Source organism: Pholcus phalangioides, unplaced genomic scaffold (genome assembly GCF_987345545.1).
Source record: "Pholcus phalangioides strain wild (caught in Gottingen) unplaced genomic scaffold, Ppha-v1.0 ptg000003l_1, whole genome shotgun sequence".
Classification (NCBI taxonomy): Eukaryota; Metazoa; Arthropoda; class Arachnida; order Araneae; family Pholcidae; genus Pholcus; species Pholcus phalangioides.
Window position 1 is genome coordinate 19,729,758 of NW_028301596.1, and position 24,635 is coordinate 19,754,392.

Consider the following 24,635-nt stretch of genomic DNA (forward strand, 5'->3'; position numbering starts at 1 on the left):
AGCTAGTTCCCTAACCACTCGACTGCCAGGCAGCAAGTCAAGTCTGCTTTTTCTGAGTAAATTCTTTAGAAACAATTTTTTCCCCCAAAAAAAGGATTTTTTTTTAGCACAGTTGAAATTCGGAAGACATTAAAACTTTTTGGAAGTCCAGAAGATGGAGAAAAAATTTGGGAGACTTGGCAGCTATACAATGTATGAAACATTGCCAATGATCAATAGTGGTTCAGGACACAGTTGATTCCATTTGAATAACATAAATTATTAATGCTCATATTAACACCTACTCCGATATCAAAACACATTATAATCAATTGCCTCATTATAACACCAATTCAGATACTTTGCATCTGAACTTGACTAGAACTACTGTGAAAAATATAACTAACATCATAACCTAGATAAAAAAATCATCTGTCATGCATAACGATACATAAAGGGAGGCGGGGATTACCATATAACAAATAGAATTGTATGAATTAACAGGTCAGAATAAGGTCATTCTGCTGTTATTCCCACAAACACTTACTCGAGTGGTTTTCAATGTCTGACATCATCATCTTCAACAGTTGCTCTGGTGACTCGTATGACAAATCAGCCAGTTTTGGAACATTCTCATAAACAGCACAAATATCTTGCCATTCATCAACAGGCATATCTTTTGGTTTCTCACTGAAAACGAGTTCTATGACTGCTTGAAACCACTTCCAATTGTCTGTAACAAAATGTTATTTTTCTATTAGAGAATCACTTGTAAGATATCAAAGAATAGATGGGATTATCTTTAGATTTTGTTCAAGACAGGTTTCCCATCTCATACATTGTCCATCTTAGACTGGTTTCACTATACTTGTATTGTACCCTGTAGTACAATATTTCTCAACCTGGGACCATATGGCCCGCCCTCTTAGTCCTGGGATATTTTCAGGGGGTCACAGAGGAAAATGAAATGAAAGAGAAGCCATGACAGGTAGCTAGGACCCACAGAGAGCAAAAAAATTCAGATGTGAAGAAATAAAGCTTTTAAAAGAAATATGTAGGGGTAATTGTGACTTATATGAAGATATCATTCTTCATTATTAATACAGACCTGCCAACCTTGAAAATGCAAAAGTCCTGTAATTTTCTCACAAAATTCCTGCAAGTTCCTGCAAAAATCCCACAATTTCCAGCAAAATTCCTGCAACCATACCGCAATTTCCCATGCATAATCCGCGGAGTAGAAGTCAGATAAAGAATTAAATGTAAAATTAGCAAAATATGTGTATATTTTTATAAGGTAACAGACTGTGCACAGACAACATTTAGAAGCAGCAACATTTTCACTGAAAATCACAAACACTTTCCTCAAATTTCTTAAGATTTCATTAAAGGGGGGGGAATAAAATTTATTAATGTAGATTAAGAGGCATTTTTTGTTCTCAAAGTAGCGAAATGCCAATGTGAAAGTTATTGCAGTAAAATATGCACTTTTGCATGTCTGAAAGTTTCATGAAATAAAATATTTATTCTAGAACTCTATTACATTAAATACGATCAGACATGCTGATATTTGGAATCCAGAAATACAGAGATTTGCCCAGGGTGGGGGCCCTTCCCCATGGACCCGATAAAAAAAATTTATTTTTTAATCAATTGAGAAAAAGTGCCCCCCTCCCTAAGCAGGTCCTGCGTAGCCCCCTAATGGACCGAAAAGGTTGCACATCCCCGGTCTAGAAGGCAGTGATTGGACAAGAGGCACAGAGTTACCCAATTGGTTGTCTTGCTTGGTTGTTGCTGACTAGGGAAGTGAGGAAGCTCAACAAGTTGCCATCAGGAAATCAAAATCTAGACCAAAGCAATATGGATTCTGAATCTTTTCTCACCAGAGAATGGAGAAAATCTGAAGTTCTTCAGATGGGATCCACATCCTGCCGAGCCTTACAATTTCTCCTATTGGTGCCAATATCTTCTGAATTTAGAGGTTGAAATATTTTAATGGCTTTCCCCACATTGAGGGAAAAAGCATGTTTTCCTCTGTCAGTACTTGGGTCTCAGAAAATTTGATTTCACGGTTGTTGTTAAGAGCATATTCAGCTACCGCTGACTTCCTCACTCGACTTAATTTAAATCCTATCTAACTTCTTTTGGGTTTTTATTCTGGTAGCCACAGATCTCTTTGTTGTTTTGTCGATACATTAAAACCTTGATAAGTCGTCACCTAATGTTTATGAAAAACTATGACAGCTTAAGCAAAGTGCCATCAGTTTCAATGTGCAATATTGTGAAAATTGTATAAATTTAAAATAATATAACATCAAAATATGAATCAAAATTACAATATTAAATTTGTAGATTAATATTAAATTTATACTTATTGTGGTAAAATATACTGGCACACTTTGATTTATACTAGCAAGTTTTAATTGAAACTAATCAGAGCAACTGTTAGAATAGTTAGCTTTTTTTTTCTTCACAACAGAACTATTGCACAATAATTTTACATATACAGACATGCCAACATTGTTTTGAAGCTTGTCAGTAGTGATAAATCTTTTCAGCTTTGCTATCATGGGGGGGGGGGGGTGTACCCCTGGAGGACAACATAACCATAGTGCAATAAAAACTCAAATATTCAATTTAAAAAAATTTAATTGAAAGTTCATTAAATACAACATTTCATTGGCACTGGAACCTGAAAGGCTCAAGTTACATGAGACCTCCCCCCCCCCACTCCCAAAGCAACTTTCCGAGGTCACCAAGCCCCTTAATAATTCATGAGTATTCAATGCAATCCCAATCTGCATACACCCTTGTGGGTCATATACATGGACGTCTAGCAACCCTAGACCCCCTTCCCCCATCCCTGTTTTCTTTGTATCAGAGCTCCTATGACGAAACATTCTTTCCGACACAAGTTCCCACGAGCTCGACCATGAACTATGCAAATAAAGCCGGGTTCAGACCTGCGATGCTGAACCACTCAAAAACCTGGTTTAGCAACAGCGTGGGGTGGTTGACGAAAAACCAGTTTTTGCATGTTTGGGCATTGAGTAGAGCGGCAGGTTTAGATGCAGCTTTACAGATTGCCTTCTGCACACCGACAAAACAGATTTTTTAAACTAATTTCTGTAGTATTGAGAGTGTCTCCCGTAGCTCCGTAGTTTATTGCGGCAGTCCATAGAAACTAAGGACAATCCGTAGCAGTTGGTGACTGTATAAATTTCATGTACATATACATGAAATTTAATTTTAGAGCTTTAATTTTTCATCATCAGTTTATGATACAACTGCAAGGTAATCTCGAACACAGAATCCACTTTTGACTTGAGGAGGGGCCCTGGGAGGTAAAAATAAAAATTGGTAGACCTAAATTTTGGAAATAATGTCTGGTTTTTCAATAAAGATATTTTGTTTAAATTTAAAGCCCTAAATTAGTGGGGTTCATGCAGAAATCATATCTAGCTCGAACAGTCCCTAACGTTTCAATAACCTTAGTTGGCAAATGAACTTCCCCAGCGTAACTTTTGTCACTTAAACTGTTCCGTTTTGGTACATAGGCTTTTAAGGTGAATTTTGAGTATATGGCAATATGCTGTTAACAAGCGTTTTTTTTTTTTTTAATGGGAGCCATAAAAATAATCTGTTCCTCTTTCTTAAACTTTCCATAGTAACAAATTAACCGAAATTAGCAACGAGTATACGAGGGTTTAATAACATTGTCGTCTATGAAAGCTGGAAGGGCCTGAAGAAAAACAACTTAACCATACCAGAGCGATGACTTATTAGGGTGACAACTTATAACGAGGCTTTATTGTATATACCTAGCCACACATACATAAGGCCTTCTGTACACTCTGGCTATTAATAATATGCGACTAGTCTTTTATTGATTGAAGGATTTTGTGGAGTTTTCTCATGGGCCTGAATAGAGTTCATATTTTTCGAGTATTTCAAGTAATTTTTATACTGAACGATTTTAATTTTTTGTAATTTCTCACATTTTTCCACAATACCAGAATGAATGGTAATCTCAAAGATGAATCCTGATAGGTACACATGAAAATTAATAAACCAGGTGCTGTAAATCGTGTCAGCACTAACTGACTAGGTGATACAGGCACAAAAGCCTTGAATTGATAACCAGTGAAACAAGGTTTTAAAGAGGTGCCATTCTCTTGATTTTCCTAGGTCGGCCCAGGTTGTATACTACAAATAATGAAATAGGACTGCTGTATCGCCACCAACCAAGCTAACAGACAAATCTTCAGTATCCAGTAATATACAACTTAGGTAACTCTTGGTGATGACAAGCACAAGCATTACGAAAACACTAAGAGGAAAATTAACTCATACTTCAATGATAGCCCATCGTCCCGAGAGACTCGATTTATAGCAGCAGACCTTATTGATATAGAATTTTTCCTTTACACTCTTAGTAATAAAATACAATACAAAACAATACACTTGAAATACATTACTTTTTGCATCTGCGTGATAGACAGCATTTTGGTAAACCTGATAGATCAATGCCAATAGGTAATGTGATATATTTTTGTGTGACACAACTATTTCAGAGCACAGAGTTCTTATATTTTTGTGTTCTGAAACACCTTTGGAAATGGCAGCAAACAGCATCACTCCAGATGCATAACCTGATAGAGTATATCGCAATCGTTTCTTCACGATATTGTAGAATGAAAGCATTAAATTGGTTACGACCTCTGCTTGTCCAATGCTGATGAGCTTTTTACAGCAAGCTGCAACACATTTTTCACTGCATGCAAAATTGTTTTGCTTTTCAACTTTTAGCAAAACCTCTGTTTGGCGAGACAAAATGTAATTGAGTATTATCTCGTTCAAAAAATCTCCATCACCTTTCTTAGCAAGATTTTTCATAGTTTGGTACAAACTGTCTTCTGCGAACTTCACTTCCTGTGAACCAAAACTATTAAGGTCTAGCATTCGCATTGTAGATATGGTTTTTATGAATTTTTTGCGGGGGAGTCCCAGTGATTCAACAACATTTCTTGAAAGCTTATCTGGTTCATTGCCACTTGAATCTGAGTCATCAATATTGATTGTTATAGGATGCAACTCGAAGGAATTGATTTTGAGAGATGATGTTCCATGTGAATCCATCATTTTTTTGTGAGATTTTTGTCTGTACTTAGCACTTTGTAACCTCTTCCTTTTATGCATATTTCTTTCTTCACAGTTATACATAGATGGTTTACAAGAAATATCCTGATTCATTTCATAATCATCATTATTACTATCACTCATAGAAGTGTCTAGAGGTTCACCTGGAAAAAGAAACAACACGTTTAATTTCTTTACATTCAAATTCATCAAAAAATAAAACTAAATATCAATCATGCATTTGAAATGCAAGATTAATGTTTAACTAGTAAAACTTCGGTTTACAAGCATAATTCTGTGCTCAGATGGTAAAATGTTATCATAAGTCACTTTTTCCAAAAAATTGAGTTGTTCACATTCTGGAGTTTCATTCGTTAAAATTTTGGAAGGTGGCGAAACTTTGTCTTTCAGTTTATGAGAAAACAATGGAGGCAGATTGTGTAATATGTCAAAAAGCCACAGCATCTTATTTTGGCAAAATACTATTTACAAATTTTCCATCCTGACATTTCGAAAAAGTGGCATTTTGCCATTTAAACACAGAATTAATTCCATAAATACGCCTGTAATCTGAATTCACCTCGAAAATATTGAATCAAACTTCCCCCCATAGGAAATAATGGAAACTCAAATGTTTAATTCCACAACATGTGCATACATTTTTATGTATAGCAACATAACTTCAATAATATGTTTAGGTGTGATGTGCTAAAAGATACAAATTTTGAAAATCATTGTGCCACATTATCTGAAATAAGACAAAAAGTAAAAAGCAAGTAGAACTTGCTTCTAATGTTCTACGCCTGGATTCGAACCCATGGACCTTGATGGTAACCTTCATAGTGGAAGACAAGCAGCTTACCACGGCGCCACTCAAGTGCATAATGTTATCATCTGGGTATTGTTATGACTTTTGCGAAGAACGAAATAACCAAAATCATAACATGGGGAAACTGTTTTTGGTATCAGGAGTTGGGATAATGTTATAATTTTTTTTCCTGTCTAAAGTTTCATTGCGCACATTCTGAAGCTAAGGTTTAACCAAACTTATTTTTTTCTGATAAATTATCGTTATCAGGCTGTAAGACTATGCAATAGGCTGCTACAAGGTGTTAACTTCCCCCCCCCCCTTCACAAATATTTCCATATTTAATGCTATAATTAGTCCGGTGATCCATGCACATGTGGAACTGGTTTTGCAATGACCTTCTTGTAGTTGAAGCAAATGTGCGACAAAGTTCCGTTAGTTTGACTCAGTTTTTTTACTCTGACAAAGTTCTCATCATACTTGCAAACAGGACTCTTTTGGATGTAGTTATCATTTGGTTACTGTTATCAGAAACCAGAGTCCCAATGTGATCACACTAAGGGGCATGGACTTTATCTGGACCTGTTAATGCTACAATAAAGGGCTTTTAAGGAGGTGAAATATCTTGCCAATGCTGCTTTAAGATTTAAGGCTTTCGTAGTCATTTTTAATATGATAGGATTAAAAAATCTTTCAGGTACGTGAAACATCAAATTGAAACTCCAAAACATAAAAGCAAAACATCCCAAAAAGTTTCTATCCAGTTCAGAATAAAATGTTTCCATATTTATACAGTGAAAAAATCTTACATAACAATAATTTCTATAACATTGGCTTTATAATGATATCATTCTGCGTTCTCATAGTGTAAATATATCTCATCTATAAAGATAAATCCTATAACAATAAACTTTCTCTGATAGCTTGAGTATTGTTATGTTTTGCATTGAAACAGTTTTTTTTTATTTTTTATGGACAGTGGACTATTATATAGCAATTACTAGCTATAATACCCGGCGTTGCCCGGGATTTTTTCAATGAGGCTTTTTTGGATCACGTGATACCTCCCTCTTTCTTTGAGGGAATTGCAAACCGTGTCCAAGTTCACCAATATGGCGACTTCCTACGCGACTCATGAAAAAAACAAAAACAATTAAAGAAACGTAAAAAAATATATTTTTTTCTTTTTTTAAAGGGTGCTAGGTATTTCGATTCCCCACTCTGAACTTCAAGTTATTCATCTCTGCCTGTTTCTGTTTCAAAAAATGCTTAATTAAAGCTGTGGAATTTCTTCGATGCACTTTATGGGCCCATAATTAATTTTAGAATATCCTAACCCACATGAATTCATGCAGTTGAATATCGAAAGACAATTCGCGGAGACATTAATTTTCATGCTTGAGAAGATATAAATAAAAAGTTGAAATCAATGTTATTGCATGAATATCCAGCTCGAAAGTAGGTCCGGGGCTAATTACTTCATATTTAATCGTATATCTATCTCTAAGCGAACTCAATATTTCAAAAATTGAGTATTTAATACAATTTTTAAAATTATTGATGTGACAGAAAAAACCCCACCAAATTTCCGCACTTCTACATTAAAATCGGGATTTTAACACTGATTTCTATGGGGGGAATCATCCTTTGCCTTACCCTCAAAGTGATGCTGATGATGGTGTCTATTCAAAAAAGCTCTCATAACTGGGAGGATTGAATAAAGTGGCAAACCATTATAAAAGCATAAATATTACACATATACTGACAGCGTTGAAGAAATGACAAACCATTGTAAAGGCATAAAACACGTCTTAAACGCATTGCTAGGGAACCACGGTAACCAAAGTAAACGTTCGGAAAGTGATTGTTGAGGCCGAGAAACCATTGTTGCCGACAGTTTTCTGCCCATTTGGGACATTTGCCCTGCTCTGACAAACTTTTAAAGTAGCCTATCGTTCAAGTCGGGTCCCATTTGGCATATATGCAAAATTTGGCGACGATCGATCTAAAATTGTAGATTTGTATAGAGAACATACACACACACAGACAGAAAATCCATTTTATATATATAGATTAGTCTTTTCATTTTGTGATATATGCTTTTATATTGTAGTAAGTAGTATTGCAAAAGTAATTAAAATAAAAACTTTTTATAGGGGCACTCTGTCATCAAAAACCCAATTATAAAGTTGTTGCCCCATCTCTCCTGAGCCCTCTCCCCAAAAAAAGATCCACGTTTCCAAGTGAAGTATTCACTGAAATGTTTGAATCAGAAAATCACTGAAAATGAGTGAAAGAACAGCATACAAAGCAAGGAATGATTTTGTCTGTTAGTTTATGGGGTTAATTCTTTCATTTTCAGTGATTTTTGAATTCAAATATCTCAGCAGATATTGCACTTAACAAAACATGGAGTTTTTTGTTGGGCTCAGGAGAGACAGGGCAACTTCCTAATTGGGTTTTTTAGGACAACCAAGTAAAAAGTTAATTTTTTATTTTAATGACTGTACAACCTCTTTCAATATGAATGACATATGATCTACATGTCATTTGGATACTTTTTCCAATAGGAAAAAGGAAAAATGTATGGATCTTTATAGTAGGAAGTATGGAGTTCTAGGATCAACAATTTATGAGTTATTTCAGGATAAAGGAGCATTCCTATGCATCCTGTATAGGCATTATTTCACAGTTTCAGAAAACCCTCACCCAAAACTGTGTTTCCCCCCCCCCCAAAATTCTATTCAATTTAAATTAGCCAGCCTTAATCTCAATTGAAATCCACTACAAGTCATTCCATGTAAACAAAATACAACAGACTTGCAATTTGTCACCAATGCATTGCCACAATAATGCCAAATTAAGGAACAATATTTTTAAATATGTCTGTCTGTCAATTTCATGCACAATGTTGAGAAATTTGAGCATTTAATTGTGAGGCACCACTCACAAGGTTATATGAATCAATTATAAATTACATAAAATTTTAGCTTACTCTTTATGATTACTTTTTCATGTTCATTCCATAAAGGCTTTTCAAGTTCTCTAAAATTAGAAAATATAAAAATACATAATTTAATACATAATAAACACTAATAATTTTCAATAAAATAAAATTTACAAAATTCCATTTGGAAAAGACAGCATGTCACAAACTTTCGGAACACAAAATTAAACTATCATAAACATTTCATGCAAAAAAAATTATATAGCAAAATGGTAGAACAGTGGATCCTCTGCTTATAGCGTTTTTCATAAACACCCATCATAAAGAAATGTTGTACGCAGGAAACTGGAACCACGAAAATAAGCCCTACTGAGCAAGAGAACCGTTCTAATTGGGAGATCCACTGTACTTGGAAATAAATTATTATCCTAACCATAATTTTTTTTTAGGTGCAGCAAATACTGCAGGGAACATGACTTATAAAATATTTTCCTGAATGTGGATGTTGGACTTTCAGGATTTTATTAACCAAAACCAACGGTTACAGATCTTATCATAAATATGGAAACTACAGCTTTGACTGTTTGCTCCATATATGCAACTCCTCACTGACCATGCAGTGTCAAGCCAACAAAAAATTTGTTTAGGGGAGCAGAAAGGTCCAGGAAATTAATACAACCTTCTACCCAGACAAGCATGATCCAATGGACACACACATTGGCACATTAAAGAAATCTGCTCATTTGTGCACGTTGTGCTGAGCCATTCTTTCAAACTAGTTTTTTTTTAAACTATTTTAGTGATTGTTGTGTATTTACCTTTAATCAGTTTAAAATATTTCACATAAATTTTTATAAAATAAATTTTTCTGTAGAGTGAAAGTTTTTGTTATAAAATGCACATATTTTTCCCAGTTCATGTTTCATTTGATCAAGTATTGATGAACATATGAACAACAATGTTTGCACTCAAATGAAATAAAAAAAAGCTAAAAAACATACTCATTTGGATGTGCTTTGGCAGCAATAAATTTCTCTTTTTCTAATAGCTGAGTCTCCATTATCCTGTTGCGTTCCTGAAAGTTCAGTAAGAAATGCTCAAGCTTATCTACACTAACTGATTTTAGCTGTTGAGTTTGAAAGCCATACTTGCATATACAGGGTGAATCCCACCTACTCTGCTAACAAAAGGGGGTGATAGATGAGCCCAAGTGGGTCATAAAACACCCCACAAACCCTGTCCTATCTCGAACCATTTTTGAGTTATGGTGGGTAATCGATTACGGGGCAAAAAAACGTGTGAAGTCTGAAAAAAACACAGATTTATGAAGTTTCTGAGAGACCTAAGCACATATTTGGAAAGTGCAAAAAAAAATCCTATAAGGTCACACCAATTTCATTTAAATATCTGGATTTAATGTGAGCTACTGGTGCTGAAATTTATTTAATTTTGAACAGGTGAAGTTAGAAATTGAATTGTTGCCAAAATTTTCCATTGCTAATTATGCAAACACCTTATAGCTATACTCGGTCAAATTTGCCAAAAACTTGCCCATTCCACCAGTTTTCGAAAGAGCCTATAATGAACCAAATTGGTCATCTAGTTCAGTAGAAATATAATCATTTGATTGCAATACATCACTAAAATCTGTTTGTCGAAGTATAAGTAATTTTAGTAGATTTCGGCAACACTTTTATTTTTCACTTCACCGATTTCTCAATGCCTGTAGCTTGCCATTAAATACGAATATCCTGTAGATAGAGGTAGTGTCACCTTATAGGATTTTTTGTGCAAAATCAAATTTTCACCAAAGTTTGTAACAGCTAATTCTAAACTTTTGTCAAATATCTACTTCGACAAACACTAACTTCACTGATGTATTGCAAACAAGCAGCTAAATTTCTCCTGAATCAGAAAACTCATACGGTTTATTGTAATCTCTTTCGGAAGCTGGTGGAATGGGCACGTTTTTGGCAAATTTTATTGATTTTAGCTAGAAGGGTGTTCGCAAAATTGAAAATTAAAAATTTTGGCAACAATTCAATTTTGAACTTTACCAATCTTTCACCGCTTGTAGTTCATCATTAAAACCAGATATTTCAATAAAATTGGTTTCACCTGATAGAATTTCTTCTCCTTTTCAAATGAGAGCTTAGTTTGCGTATAGATCTTTCAGAAACTTCACAATTCTGTTTTTTCCAGATCACACATTTTTTTCATAAACGATTATTCCCCCTATAACTCGAAAATGGTTTGAGATGACATGATGATGGACAGGGTTAGGATTGGTGTAAGTGCGTCATGATTCACTTGAGATCGCCTATCACCCACTTTTGTTTATAAATACAATTAGAACTTCGATACCACATTGTTTAAAATAATCAAAATTATTTTGAGTTACAAGAATTATTATCACGGATGTTGTTACCCTAAAAAATCTTGAAAAATGACTTTAAAAAATGCCCTAAAAATTTAAATAAAAAAACACCATAAAAATAATAAAACAAAGTTCTAATGAAAAGCAGATTAATTATGTTCGAAAGTCAAAAGAAAATATTTTGACAGCATCAAAATTATGCGTAAATTTTTTCTCGGTGTTTATATTTCATCAAAAATAGCAATTTGTCTTATGAACGAGTAAAAATTTATGAATCAGTTAGGAACATTGGCGTTACAGCACCCCAAGGGTGGGGCTGTGTTTGTTTTTTTCCACAAGAAATTCACTATTGAGAGGCCCGTGAAGAATATGACTGAGGGAGTGGAGAGGCTGTTGGTAGATGTGAGGGCCATGACTGGCATACTGGTGAGGGGGTTTTTTCAGTAAAAAACGAAAAATCAACCCCCATCAAGAGAAAATCCTGTGTATGCCTATGGTTAGGAAGCCAAAAAGCATCTCTTATTTATTTTCTGAGAAATATTCAAGCATATTTTTTCACAAGTGCTCAATGCACACAATCGGTATTCATATAATTTTTTCAATTCTTTTCATTATCAAAAAATTTAAAAAAGTGAAAAAAATATCCTGAAAATGCCCTAAGAGTGGAAAAAAGCAGAAAAATGTAAAAGATGCAAAAAAATGCAAATATCATCAACATCCGGGACCTGGTGATTATATATATTATTTCGAGTTATAGAAAATATATTACATGGGATAACAAAATTACTTCAAGATATAAAAAATTATTAAAAGAGAATAAAAGAGAAGTAAGAATGTATGCATTTTCAGATTATGTAAATGAGTTATTTAAAACACCTGCACCAGTGACATTCTTCTGAGGTCATCTCAGTTTATTCGATAAATAACAGCTGTATTTAAAAGCATACACACATTATTGAACATTTTTGTTTATGATTTCAAGCCAAGGTAATTATTTTTCTGAGTTTTACATTACCCCCACGAAATGAATTGACTCACAAAAATTATTATAGACCAATTCAAATTATTAACGATACTAGTAAATTATCATCAATTAATTAGTACTAACAACTAACCATCACAAAAACTCTGTTGGATTCAATATAATCATTAATCAACTATTAAATAAATTTTTTTATTATGTCATAACTAATAATGATTAGTAATAACAATAATTAATTGTTAAGAAAAACTCTGTTGGATTCACTATTCCACTGTAAAACTAAAACGAATACTTAGAGGAAAGTATCTGTTTTAAAGTGCAAGCGGTGAGCAGATTAAACAAGAAAAAGAAATAATAATTCATTTCGGTTAAAGCAGGTGAAAGCAGTTTGAGCTGGTAAAAGCAGGTTGGCAGACGTACTATGGTCACGGCTACAATACATTTTCATGATCTTTTTTCTCCCGCTTGCTCGCCGCAATGAAGAGAGAAGCAAGAAATACTCAAAACTTCACTATGGATGCACTCTAAGACTCATGGAAGGATTTTATCCCTTTGGGTAGAAAAGGTGTTCATGTTTTGTTTTTGAGTATTTTCATCTCTATTGTGTTGTTTGTTTATCATTTAATAAATATAACTCTATTGGTATTAAAATATTTATCATCAAACAAATTACGAGAAAAAAAATTCAGCAATTAGAGATGTCAATAAGCCGTTTAATTGGAAGAAAAGGACAGAATTTGAGAAGTTTTGATGGCCAAAAGGTGATACAAAGCACAAAGCTCAGGATCTCTAAAATTAGATTTTTGAAGAATTTTAATAAAATCTTAATGATGGAAAATTACGATAAAAATAATATTTTAAATGATACGTAATTACACAAATTATCATTTTTGTTATATGCTGTTGCTGATATTTTAATTTAAGGATTAAATCATCCAATTTCAATATCATATAATCAGCTGATTATATGATTATTATTTTTTTAAAGATTTTCATAATTTTGCATATTGCCTAATGGGTGAATTATACCCCAAAAATTATTTACCTTTATATTAGTCAATTCTTTTTCAAGAAGGGATAGCTTCTTTTCTACTTCTTCCTTTGATTTCTGAAAATAGAAGAGAGGGGAAATGAACTGAAACTTTTTGTATGAAAACCCAAAAAAGCATCGAAGCATTTCAGTTTTTTAATGGACTTTTCAAAAATTTACTTAATGCATAATTGAAAACTATTTTTTTCTCACCTATTCAAATTATTTTTCATGCACACTTCTGTTCATGTACTAAAATTATGATATCAAAGACAATATTACAAAGCAATATCTACATTACAAAAAAAAGTGAGCAAATAAGTTTTCATACTTTATCATTTTCTCTGTCAATTTGCAATTGCAAAACTTGTTTTTGGCACTCCTGGAAGAAAAAACATTTATAAAATCTATGTCAAATGTTTTCCATAAACCATGAGTTAATACAAATTTGAATAACATAAAACAACCTGATTAACATAACAATTTCCAAATACAAAAACTTCAGTATTACTTTCAGAGTAGAAACCTGTTCTTGAGCCTGCAAAACTTCTTGTTGAGCTTTCTTCCTTGATCTCTGAAAATATACAATAAAAACAAACATTTCATGTATTCTAATCCTCACTGAAAAGATTTCAAAATAATCCATTTCGAAAGCATGATAATTAAATACAGTGAAACCTATCAAAGACAGACACTAAATGAGACAGAAATTTACCATGAATGGAATCAGTAGATATTTCAATCGATGATTATCGCTTTAATGATTATCATACTTTTATAAAATGAAAGCCTTTCTAAAATGGGATATCATTTCAATCTCTTGACCTTCTGTTTCATATAAGTTCCATAGCCAGGAGTGGGAAGTGACTAAGTCCATTTCGGAGCAGCTTTGGAGCAGCAAAATTCAGGATTCGGAGCAGTTTTGGAGCAGCAAATTCTGGATTTGGAGCAATTTTGGAGCAGCAAATTCTGGATTTGGAGCAATTTTGGAGCAGCAAATTCTGGATTTGGAGCAATTTTGGAGCAGCAAAATGTGGGATTCGGAGCAGATATTTATAAATTGGAGCAGTGAAATTAACAAGAATATTTTCGTTAACCCTCAACCCTTTTCAAAATAAAACTGCACTGTCTTTTGCTATGAAACATCTCTTCATCAGCTTGATTTTTGTTTTTGGTGTTTTAGGCTTTTGACACCTTGTTTGAAAGGGCGGCTGTCATAAAATTTTTTGCACCCGTCTATTTAGGATGATTTTTGCTTACTGAGGGCACTATTTGCTGCCTTGAACAGCAGCACTTCAAATGAGCTAAAAAATTTTTTATAAGTTTTTAATTTTTTTATACTTGGAAAGAAATTGTTGCAAAATGGGAGAAAATTTCGGAAGTATCAACTCGATGTTTGGCGATTCAGCACTCATTATCTGGCGAGATTGGCGATCTGACACTCGTTATTTGGCGAGATTGGCGATTTAACGCTCGTTATTTGGCACCATTAGCGATTTAACCCTCGTTATTCGGCAACATTGTCGATTTAGCGCTCGTTATTCGGCAACATTGGCGATTTAACACTCGTTATTCGGCAAAGTTTCTAAACTAACATTCGTAATTCGGCGGACATGCGCTTTTTACTCCCGGAATGACAATTTTTTTCATGAAACATCGGGATTTAACACAATGACAATCGACTACGGTAATTTCTGCTGCTTCCAAACGGAAACACTCGAATTTGCACTTTAAAGCTGAAAGGCACTGCAAACCATCTTCAGTTCCACGATCACGGACAATATCGGGATTTCGCAATGGAAAGCCCGATCAGGGGCCGATAGTTTAAGTATAGTGGAATAAAACACGCTATTTTCGTAAAGAAACGTTTCGTGGCTAGCAGGAACAAAAAAACTTTTGGTGTCCTTTCCGAAATTCCGGGCATACTGAAGCGAAATTCGCTATTTGGCGCAGAAAAATGCAAAAATACGCTATTGGAGCAGGATGGCGCAAGATATTAGTTTTGGCGCAGTGCGGCGCAATTGGCGCAGAGTTCCCACCCCTGCATAGCATATATTTTTAATAGTGCTGTTCTGATTAAACACAATCCATTATTCACCATGATTAAAAGTTCAGTTAATAGACTATCAATTCAATTGAAATTTGCAAATTGATTTATTTGGTAAAACTGATTAGGTCATTTAAATGTTTCTATAAGAAAATTACAGTTTCATTACAGTTTTTAGAGTAGAATATTGTAAGTTTTCAAAACTAAACTGATGAGATATGAAGCATTTAATTCACTAACTGAAAAAATGCAAATAGCAAGGAAATTTTTGCTATTTTGAATCCATGCATATTTTACTGCAGCAGTTCTCAACCTTTTTTTGACTCGTGGAGCCCTTTTTAGAAAAAAATCTATGGCGGAGCCCTGTAGGGAAATTTTTTAATTATTCATCAAAGTTATTAATTTATTTTTACTATTTAAGAATATTTATAATTATTACTTTTTAATTTTACTGTGTTTTTTTTTTTTAAGCGGTCGCGGAGCCCCTGGAGAGTGCACAAGGAGCCCTAAGAGCTCTGCGGAGCACCGGTTGAGAACCGCTGTTTTACTGCCAAAGCAGAAGTGCAACCAATTTGTGAAATGACTGACCACTTCGCAAATTGGCTGAAAGTTTTGGCCAAAGTCAGATTTTCAGAAATGATTTGGGCTTTGGCAGGCCAATTTGTAAAGTGGCTGGAGATCCCAGGCCAATGTTTTAATGTGCTGATGTAAGATGGGTGTCCAGTAGGCACCAGATTCATTTTTCAATGCTAAATGTGATACATGTAAGATGGTAAGTGCTAACATGTGATACATATTAATGCTATACATAGAAGCTGTTTTGGATTACCTCCATGTGATGAGAAAAAAAGAGAAATTTGAGATAAAAAACCATTTATATAATAATAGACATAGTCAAATTTTGAAGAAAAAAAATAGTTCCGTATCGTGACTGCTATATGATGGGTTGCCATAGCTAACCTGGACATAATTGCATCATGAAAAAATATGCCAAATGGCGATAATCCTGAATCATGCCTTTTCTTTTCAGACTTTGGCCAGGGATCTCCAGAAAAATGACAGGCCAAAGCCCGAAATACTGACACTGGCTAGGTCAATTTACAATGAAATTGTTCAATTCGCGAACTGACAGATTTTGGGCTTTAGCAGTAACATATATACAGTGCACCGCAAAAGTTTAGACTTTGCTTCTTTAAAATTTGCTATTAAATTGAAAAGAAATCAAAATATTAAATAAAAATTATCAGATGCTTTGTTTTTTCTCTTTCAAAAAATACTTTTTGAACATTTGAATATCAAAAACAGTGCTGTAATTCATAATGAAAAGCTTTTGCATTAAGAGCAAAATTTGTTTTGCAAAAGCCTAGACATAATAAAGAATTTTCGCTACTGATTGTCAAAATATGCAAATTTGGCGCAAACGAAATCCTCACTGTTCAGTATTTTTCTCCACATGATAGCATCAGTTATTTCAGTTTTATGTCATGAGCTGACTATTGATACCTGCCAATTGCAACAGAATGCAGCTCAAACCATTGATGAACCACTAACTTGTCTGCAACAAAAAGTATTCCACGGTTCCTTATGGAAATCAGGCAAATGATTTGGTAGGCAATGGCAGGTATCAATAGCCACACTAGATATGCACTCAGGCAAATGATTTGGTAGGCAATGGCAGGTATCAATAGCCACACTAGATATGCACTCAGTGTTAGATACTCATGCTTACACTTCTGGCACAACTCACTAGATAGTAAATTGTCCGTGGCGATAGAACTGAATTGTGCTCAATTTGAAAGAAAGAAAAGTGTCAACACCAAAAAGGTCACCAAAATGCTTAGCATCACATAAAGACACTGGAGAATATTACTACCTGGTAAATGTGTAGCCGGTCCCCAGTGGGAGTTTCAGCAAGATAATACAGGCAAGTCATAGCAGCAGGTAGACCGTGCACATGGCAGGTCATGCAAAAGCCTAGTTTAATGCACAAAATATTGATGTTCTCTATTGGACAGCAGGTAGCCGAACCTATTGAAAATCTTTGAGACATTTTGTCAAAAGGTTTTAGAAATAATTGATAGATTTGTTCTGTAAAAGACCTTAGAGCTTCCATTAGGAGTTATTGGTATTATTTTGAGCCGCAGAGATAATGCAAGACTTAATTTCTTTAATGGAAACCTGCTTTGACAAACAAAAGAAAAAGCAACATTCGACCAGATTTTAAATAATTTTAATTTTGCTGAAAATTTGACTGTCTAAATTTTAGCATCGAATGTTTATGCACATTTTTTTTTGTCTTTGTTGTCTATAAATTATACAGCCTAATTTTATTATATTTTGCAAATGTACCCCAATAAATGCTAATACACATTTGTGACGTAGAAATTAATATCTTTCAGATACTGTGTGATCTCAACTACACTGAAGAGCCAAAAAAACTTGTAACCTGCCTAATATCGTGTAGGGCCCCAGCGAGCCAGCAGAAGTGCCGCAAAACGATGTGGCATGGACTCGACTAATGTCTGAAGTAGTGCTGGAGGTAATTGACACCCATGAATCCTGCAGGACTATCCATAAATCCGTAGGAGTAAGAGGGGGTGGAGATCTCTTCTGAACAGCACGTTGCAAGGCATCCCAGATATGTTCAATAATGTTCATGTCTGGGGATTTAGGTGGCCAGCGGAAATGTCTAAAGTCAGAAGAGTGTTCCTGGAGCCACTTTGTAGCAATTCTGGACGTGTGGGGGTGTCGCATTGTCCTGCTGAAATTGTCCAAGTGTCGGAATGCACAATGGACATGAATGGGTGCAGGTGATCAGACAGGATGCTTACGTACCTGTCACCTGTCAGAGTCGTATCTAGACGTATCAGGGATCCCATATCACGCCAACTACACACGCCCCATACCATCACAGAGCCTCCACCAGCTTGAACAGTCCCCTGTTGACATGTAGGATCCATGGATTCATGAGGTTTTCTCCATACCCGTACACGTCCATCAGCTCGAAGCAATTGGAACCGAGACTCGTCAGACCAGGCAACATGTTTCCAGTCCTCAACAGTCTAATGTCGGTGTTGTCGGGCCCAGGCGAGGCGTAAAGCTTTGTGTCGTGCAGTCATCAAGGGTACACGAGTGGGCCTTTGGCTCCGAAAGCCCATATCGATGAGGTTTCGTTGAATGGTTCGCACGCTGACACTTGTTGATGGCCCATCATTGATATCTGCAGCAATTTGCGGAAGTGTTGCACGTCTGTCACGTTTAATGATTCTCGTCAGTCGTCGTTGGTCCCATTCTTGCATGATCTTTTTCCGGCCGCAGCGATATCATAGATTTAATTTTTTACCGGTTTCCCGATATTCACGGTACACTCGTGAAATGGTCATACGTGAAAATCCAAATTTCATCGCTACCTCGGAGATGCTATGTCCCATCTCTCGTGCACCGACTATAACACCACGTTCAAACTCACTTAAATCTCGATAACCTGCCATTGTAGCAGCAGTAACCGATCTAACAACTATGCCAGACACTTGTTGTGTTATTATAGGCGTTGCCGACCTCAGCGCCGTACTCTGATTGGTTCCATATCTCTTTATTTGCATACGCATGCCTGTACCAGTTCTTTTGGCTCTTCAGTTTAGTATCTAAACTTCAGTTGTGCTCTGTACAACTTGCACACAGATAACAAGATAAACATAAATGGTTATGAGTCAGTCATTAGGGTCACACGGACCAACCTCTCGGGGTAACTGGCTTATATCCCCTAAGGGACAGAGCCTGGGGTCATGTCTGGTCTTAAAGTCATTAGGGTCAAGTGGCGAGTTAACAAATTCTTGACTAAAGCTCTTCTTTGCTAAAAAAATTTTGTTTGCTTATTATTAGAGATTAAAATTTACATAACAGAATTTTGGAAAAAAAATCAATAACTCGTCTCTAAATAAATCCAAGAAGAGAAAATTTAACACAAACTAGGAAAACAATATAAATTTCATACCCTCTCATTTTCTATATCAACTTGCAGTTTCAAAATTGTATTTCTACACTCCTGGAAAAAAATGAAATAACAAAATATTAGGAAGCAAATAAATTGAAATACACACACACACATATATATATATTTTTTTTATTTCAAATACACACACAATCACACAAAAGTCCAAAAAAGACAGTGAATGACAAAAAAAAAACATACAAAAACAATGAAGAGAAAAAAATAAACACACTTTGTGACCTGTACAGATTTTACAATCCTTCCATCAGGTCTAGACGAGACATAACTTGAAACTGTTACAATGCAACATCATTGGTTACTACAGTATTTTAATTGGTTATTACAGTATTTTGCTCATTAATCTTATCCAAGATTAATATTAATATTTAGGTGGAAATAGTGAGAGATCACAGTATGTTTTTTATGATAAAATTCATATGTTTTTTAACAGTAAATGAATCTTACTGTATTATATCTGCATAATTTAAGCTTTTTCTAATTGACAGAATGTCTTTTGTGGAATTCGTAACATTAACTACATTTCTAATGCTATGGAAATAGTCAAATATTTTTGAGGCTGTATAGGAGTACCTGTTTTAAAAAAGTGTTTTATTTGTTTTTGGGATGTGATATATGCGCTTGTTATTTGAGATCTTATTCAGCCACCTTGTTGGGCACTTTGTTGTGGCATTGTATTTGTATATGATGTTCAAATGATTTATGTTACTATCCTATGCCCCCCCCCCCCCCCCCCAAACACAAATTTTATAATTAAAAGAATTTTTTTATCGACAATATATCTAAGTTTATATAAAACAGCTGTAAAAACTATTTTTTTTAAAATTACTTTCTCGCAATGCAATGTCCATTTCAAATCGTCTTGTATAATTATGCCCAAATAATCATATTCAGATACTCTATTTTTTGACAGCTACATTGGGTTATTATTTGACAGTGGCAGCGTGTTTTAATGTAGATGTCTGTGTTGGCATTTATGTTTCTGGTTTTTAAAAACACATGTATATTTATAAAACAATGCATGATTTTCTTTTTCTTTTCAGAAGGGGGAAAAATTTGATATATGCATTTACCTTGAGACTGGTGGCTTGCCTTTGAGTTAGGGGAAGTTCTCTTTCCACCTTCTCTTTCAATTCCATCTTCTCTTTCTGAAAAGTAGAAAAAATTGCAATACTTACACTAATGATATTACTGTGTAATCATTTACCAAAAATATCAGTAGTAAAATTCATTATTTCAGCTAATATCAAATTATTTCCTATCACAGTTAAAGTACTATTTATCCTCCCCATAAAGGCAAGAGATATTTTGGGAACAACTCACACAGCAACACACCAACTTTACACAGTCACCCTACATTTATGTCATCTTGTCCTAATAATGATTTTTTTCTTCAATCAAACACATTTTCAACTAAGCTTGAAGGTTTTTTACAGATTATATAGATAAAATGGACCATGATTTATTAATATGTCATCAATCAACTGCTCTTTGACAAGGAAACACTAGTATCGATTGGTAAGGGACAATTCTATGTTGCGGTGTCGCAGGGAGTTTTTCTCTAATAGGGTTCTGAATAAATGAAATAGCTTCCCTCTGGTGGTCGTGAATTCTAACACAATTCAAATGTTTAAAAAGAAATATGATAACCATATTGGGATAAATTGAGAAGCTATCCATACTTAGATAAGCCAACCATAAGTTTTTTTATAAGGGCAGTATATTTGTTTCATCGGAATTTTTGATTTTTTATTATTATTGGGTTGCTGTATTTTGATATAGTTTAGATACATATTAGACACACACACATCCATATTTTTTACGGGTATCTTTTTTCAGCCATTTTATTGAGCATTTTATTTGTTGTGGCATTTGTGCTTGTAGTTATACAGAATACTATATCATGTTTTCAGAGGGAAATGTTTCCCCAAGATAAAAAATTCATGCCCTAAAAAACTGAATAGATAAGAAAGAATAAAAAAAATCTGCAAATTTACCTCCCTTCTCCTGAGAAGAGTGCAGAATTACCGTTGGGAAGTTTAACTTGACTCATACTTGTCTTTTTTGACTTATGTTGCTAGTCTTGAAACGAACTGTCACCTAATATAGGGGAATTACTGTAATGAATTAATAATATGTTTAGAATTACAATGCGTTTCCAAATGTATGTTTTTTTTATCAAGTTTAGACATTTTCTCAAATTTTGGGGAAAATACTGAGTAAATCGTTCTGAAATTTTGATCACATGAATCCTACGCTTGTACACACAATTTTCAGTGAAAATTTAGTCACAAGTGTGTTGGGGGGGGGGGGGGGATCGACAAAAATTTAATAAAAAAAAAGGTTTTTGATCAACCCTGTATGATGAAAAACTGCAAATAATTTGTAACTTTTGCAAAATATTGTGCTAACTTTGTGAAATACTTGTGTGCATTTTTCTGTGAGAATAGCATGTATATTCAGAAATAAAAAACTTTTCTACAAAAATTTCAATTTTCATTTCATGTTTTTCGCTTATAACATGAGGAATTTTCAACCACTTTTTATGAAATTCACAGAAGAATTGGCACTACACATGAGACACCCTGTGTGGGAATTTAGAATGTGATTATTTATTATTCAATAAGATACGAGCATTTTTAGAGAATGATTTTTAATCTTACATGTGCAGAAAATACAGAAAATATTGATTTCATTTATTCAAAATTTAATTGCCAGATATATAATGCAAATTATGTGAAAATTCCAGCTGAATGTCATGAAAATTCAGAAAGATATATGCGATATCGTGAAATGTAATTTAAATTACTGGCTGAGAATACATGAATGATAAGGAATTTTCCCACAAATTGGTATTTCCATTATTCTATGTTATTTGATTATTTTAAAAATAAATTCACAGCTTCGTGCGAATGAGCTAAGACATGTATCTGATGCTATATAAGAGAAATGCTTGAGCATAGCACTTATGTATGATGTCAACATGAAGAAACTGAATGAAATACTCAAATGATAGAAAATAATTGACATACGAATTTGTAGAAAATCACTTATCATTCAGGTAATCGTAGCCAGTAAGATAAATTACGGCTTACAGTATTGTGTATATCTTTCTGAATTTTCACGACATTCAACTGGAATTTTTAAATAAGTTGCACTACGTATTTGTCAATCAAATTATGAAGAAAAAATTCTAATTTCTTGCGCATGCATGATTAATAACCATTTACTAAAATTACTTATATCTTGATGTGTGTGTGTTATAATTTGTCACATTTTAAATTTCTACACAGTATGTCTCATGTACAGTACAATTTTTCTGTGAATTTCGTAAAAATTGGTTGCAAACTCTTCATGTAATAAGCAGAAAAGTGTGATGAAAATTTGAATTTTTATAGAAATCTTTTATATTTTCCTGAATGTATGAGTTATTCTCACAAAAATGCACACAAGTATTGCACTTAGTCAGTACTATATTTTGTTAAAGTTACAAGTCATTTTTGTAGCCTTTTCTGATACAGGGTTGATCAAAAACCTTTTTTCGTTACTGAATTTTTTGTTGGCCCCCTAAATACACTTGTGACTAAATTTTCACTGGAAATTGTAAGTACAAGCATAGGATTCACAACCGATATTTCAGAACAATTTGCCCAGTATTTTCTAGAAATTAGAGAAAAATGTCTGAACTTAAAAGGACAAATACTTTTGGAAACAGTGTATGTTAACATTTATTTAAAAATTCCATTTAAAATTTAAATATGGTATAGCAACTTCCCTCTTTCGCTTCCCATAGTTTTTTACCTGGGAATTTTTATGTCATTCAAACAGAATTTTGAATTTGGGTGAGTTTCATCCAGATGCAGGTTCAGGGAGATGTGTTGGGAAGGTCAAGATGCATTGGGTTGTGTAGTTTTGTAGCATTATCCTGTAAAATATGGGACAGACTAATTTTTTACACGTTACAGTGGTTCTCAAACTTTTCCCTTTCTCAGCTATCTGGCCGACAGAATAGACTAGCAAAGAATTGCTTCATGATATTGAATAAGCACATAAAAAAGGACAGCTTACTGTGGTACTTCCAACAATGATTGGCAGTGCCTCAGGGAGCCACACACTTTAAGAACCACTGCCATATTAAATGGTTCTTCAGAGGCGACGATCATACCCCCCCCCCTTCTTATAGATTTGAGGGTGGTTTCATCCTGACTTGCTATGCGCATATTAATAAATTAGAGAAAGTTACAAGGGCATTGTTTTCGCAGTTTTGTTACTTCAAGGAATATCTTTCAATAAGATCAGGCTGTATCTAGTCAAACACAAACTACATAAAGAGCAGTGACAGTTGAATATTTCCAAATAAAATTATTTTTCAAGAGCACAAAAAAAAAAAAAATATGTATATATATATATATATATATACAGGGTGGTAACTATCAACTGCCCAATAATTACACGTGTGATTCCTTGTGAAAAACTAATACAGAAAAGTGTTTTCAGTTTTTCGATCAGACGAATATTAAGTGAGTTATAAGCTTTTAAAATTTTGTGACGTGTCATTTTTCTGACAGTCAGTTATATGCCAAACACAGAATCAAAGTACATTTCTCCGTCAGCAGCGGGTTAATACTTCTTATAAAATGAACTGAAATATTCAATCCCATTAGAAGACAAGTTCGGCCTTCTTCCTTCACAATTGACACTTTTTCTCTCTATGTAGTGTGATGCTATAACCTTGCTATTAGGTATCGCTTACGTGTTAGCTTCGTCTTCTATTCTCTAGTCATTATTGTCTAAAACACTAAGTTATACATTTGGTGTACGTTTGGTGAATTTGGCTGGATTTTTACGTGACATCAAATTTTTAAAGCGTTATAACTCATTAATTATGGGTCAGATCAAAAACGTAAAACACTTTTCCATATTAGTTTTTCGCAAGGAATCGTGTGTAATTATTGGGCGGTCGATAGTTATTACCCTGTATAACTAGAACTGAGAAAAATTCTAGTTCCAAAAATTACCTTTGATTTATCTTGCATGCTGAAATATGGTAAACACAAATAACTCATCAATTAACAATTAAATCCAATCATAAAAATACAGGTTAAAATATGTACAATGCAATGGATAATAGAGAAAGGTTGAAGCCAAATTTATTTTTCACCTTCTCTTTCTCTTTATCATGTTGCAGCACTGAAATCTGATTCTCAAAGGTCTGGGGAAAAAAATTTGATACCAGTGAAAAAAAAAAGTCTCTGGATTATTTCATAAGCATACTAAGATTATCATTCATTTTTATCATAACTTTCATATGGAATAA

The 24,635-nt window shown here is 34.1% G+C and overlaps 1 protein-coding gene across 3 annotated transcripts in view; it reads right to left on the bottom strand.

Moving 5' to 3' along the window:
* LOC149088229 (uncharacterized) overlaps positions 1-24,635 on the bottom strand; it is a 47,917-nt gene that overhangs the window by 9,034 nt on the left and 14,248 nt on the right. The window contains exons 6-15 of one of the 3 annotated variants that reach the window (XM_089245593.1): positions 24,480-24,530; positions 20,392-20,466; positions 19,304-19,354; positions 13,774-13,836; positions 13,594-13,644; positions 13,278-13,340; positions 9,875-9,948; positions 8,922-8,971; positions 4,458-5,282; positions 527-712 (exon numbers count right to left, since the gene is read on the bottom strand). In XM_089245593.1, coding sequence (XP_089101719.1) covers positions 527-712; positions 4,458-5,282; positions 8,922-8,971; positions 9,875-9,948; positions 13,278-13,340; positions 13,594-13,644; positions 13,774-13,836; positions 19,304-19,354; positions 20,392-20,466; positions 24,480-24,530 — 1,489 coding nt within the window. Of the gene's footprint in view, positions 1-526; positions 713-4,457; positions 5,283-8,921; positions 8,972-9,874; positions 9,949-13,277; positions 13,341-13,593; positions 13,645-13,773; positions 13,837-19,303; positions 19,355-20,391; positions 20,467-21,315; positions 21,402-24,479; positions 24,531-24,635 lie in introns of those variants that run through there. The other 2 variants (XM_089245595.1, XM_089245594.1) reach the window with 2 other exon arrangements.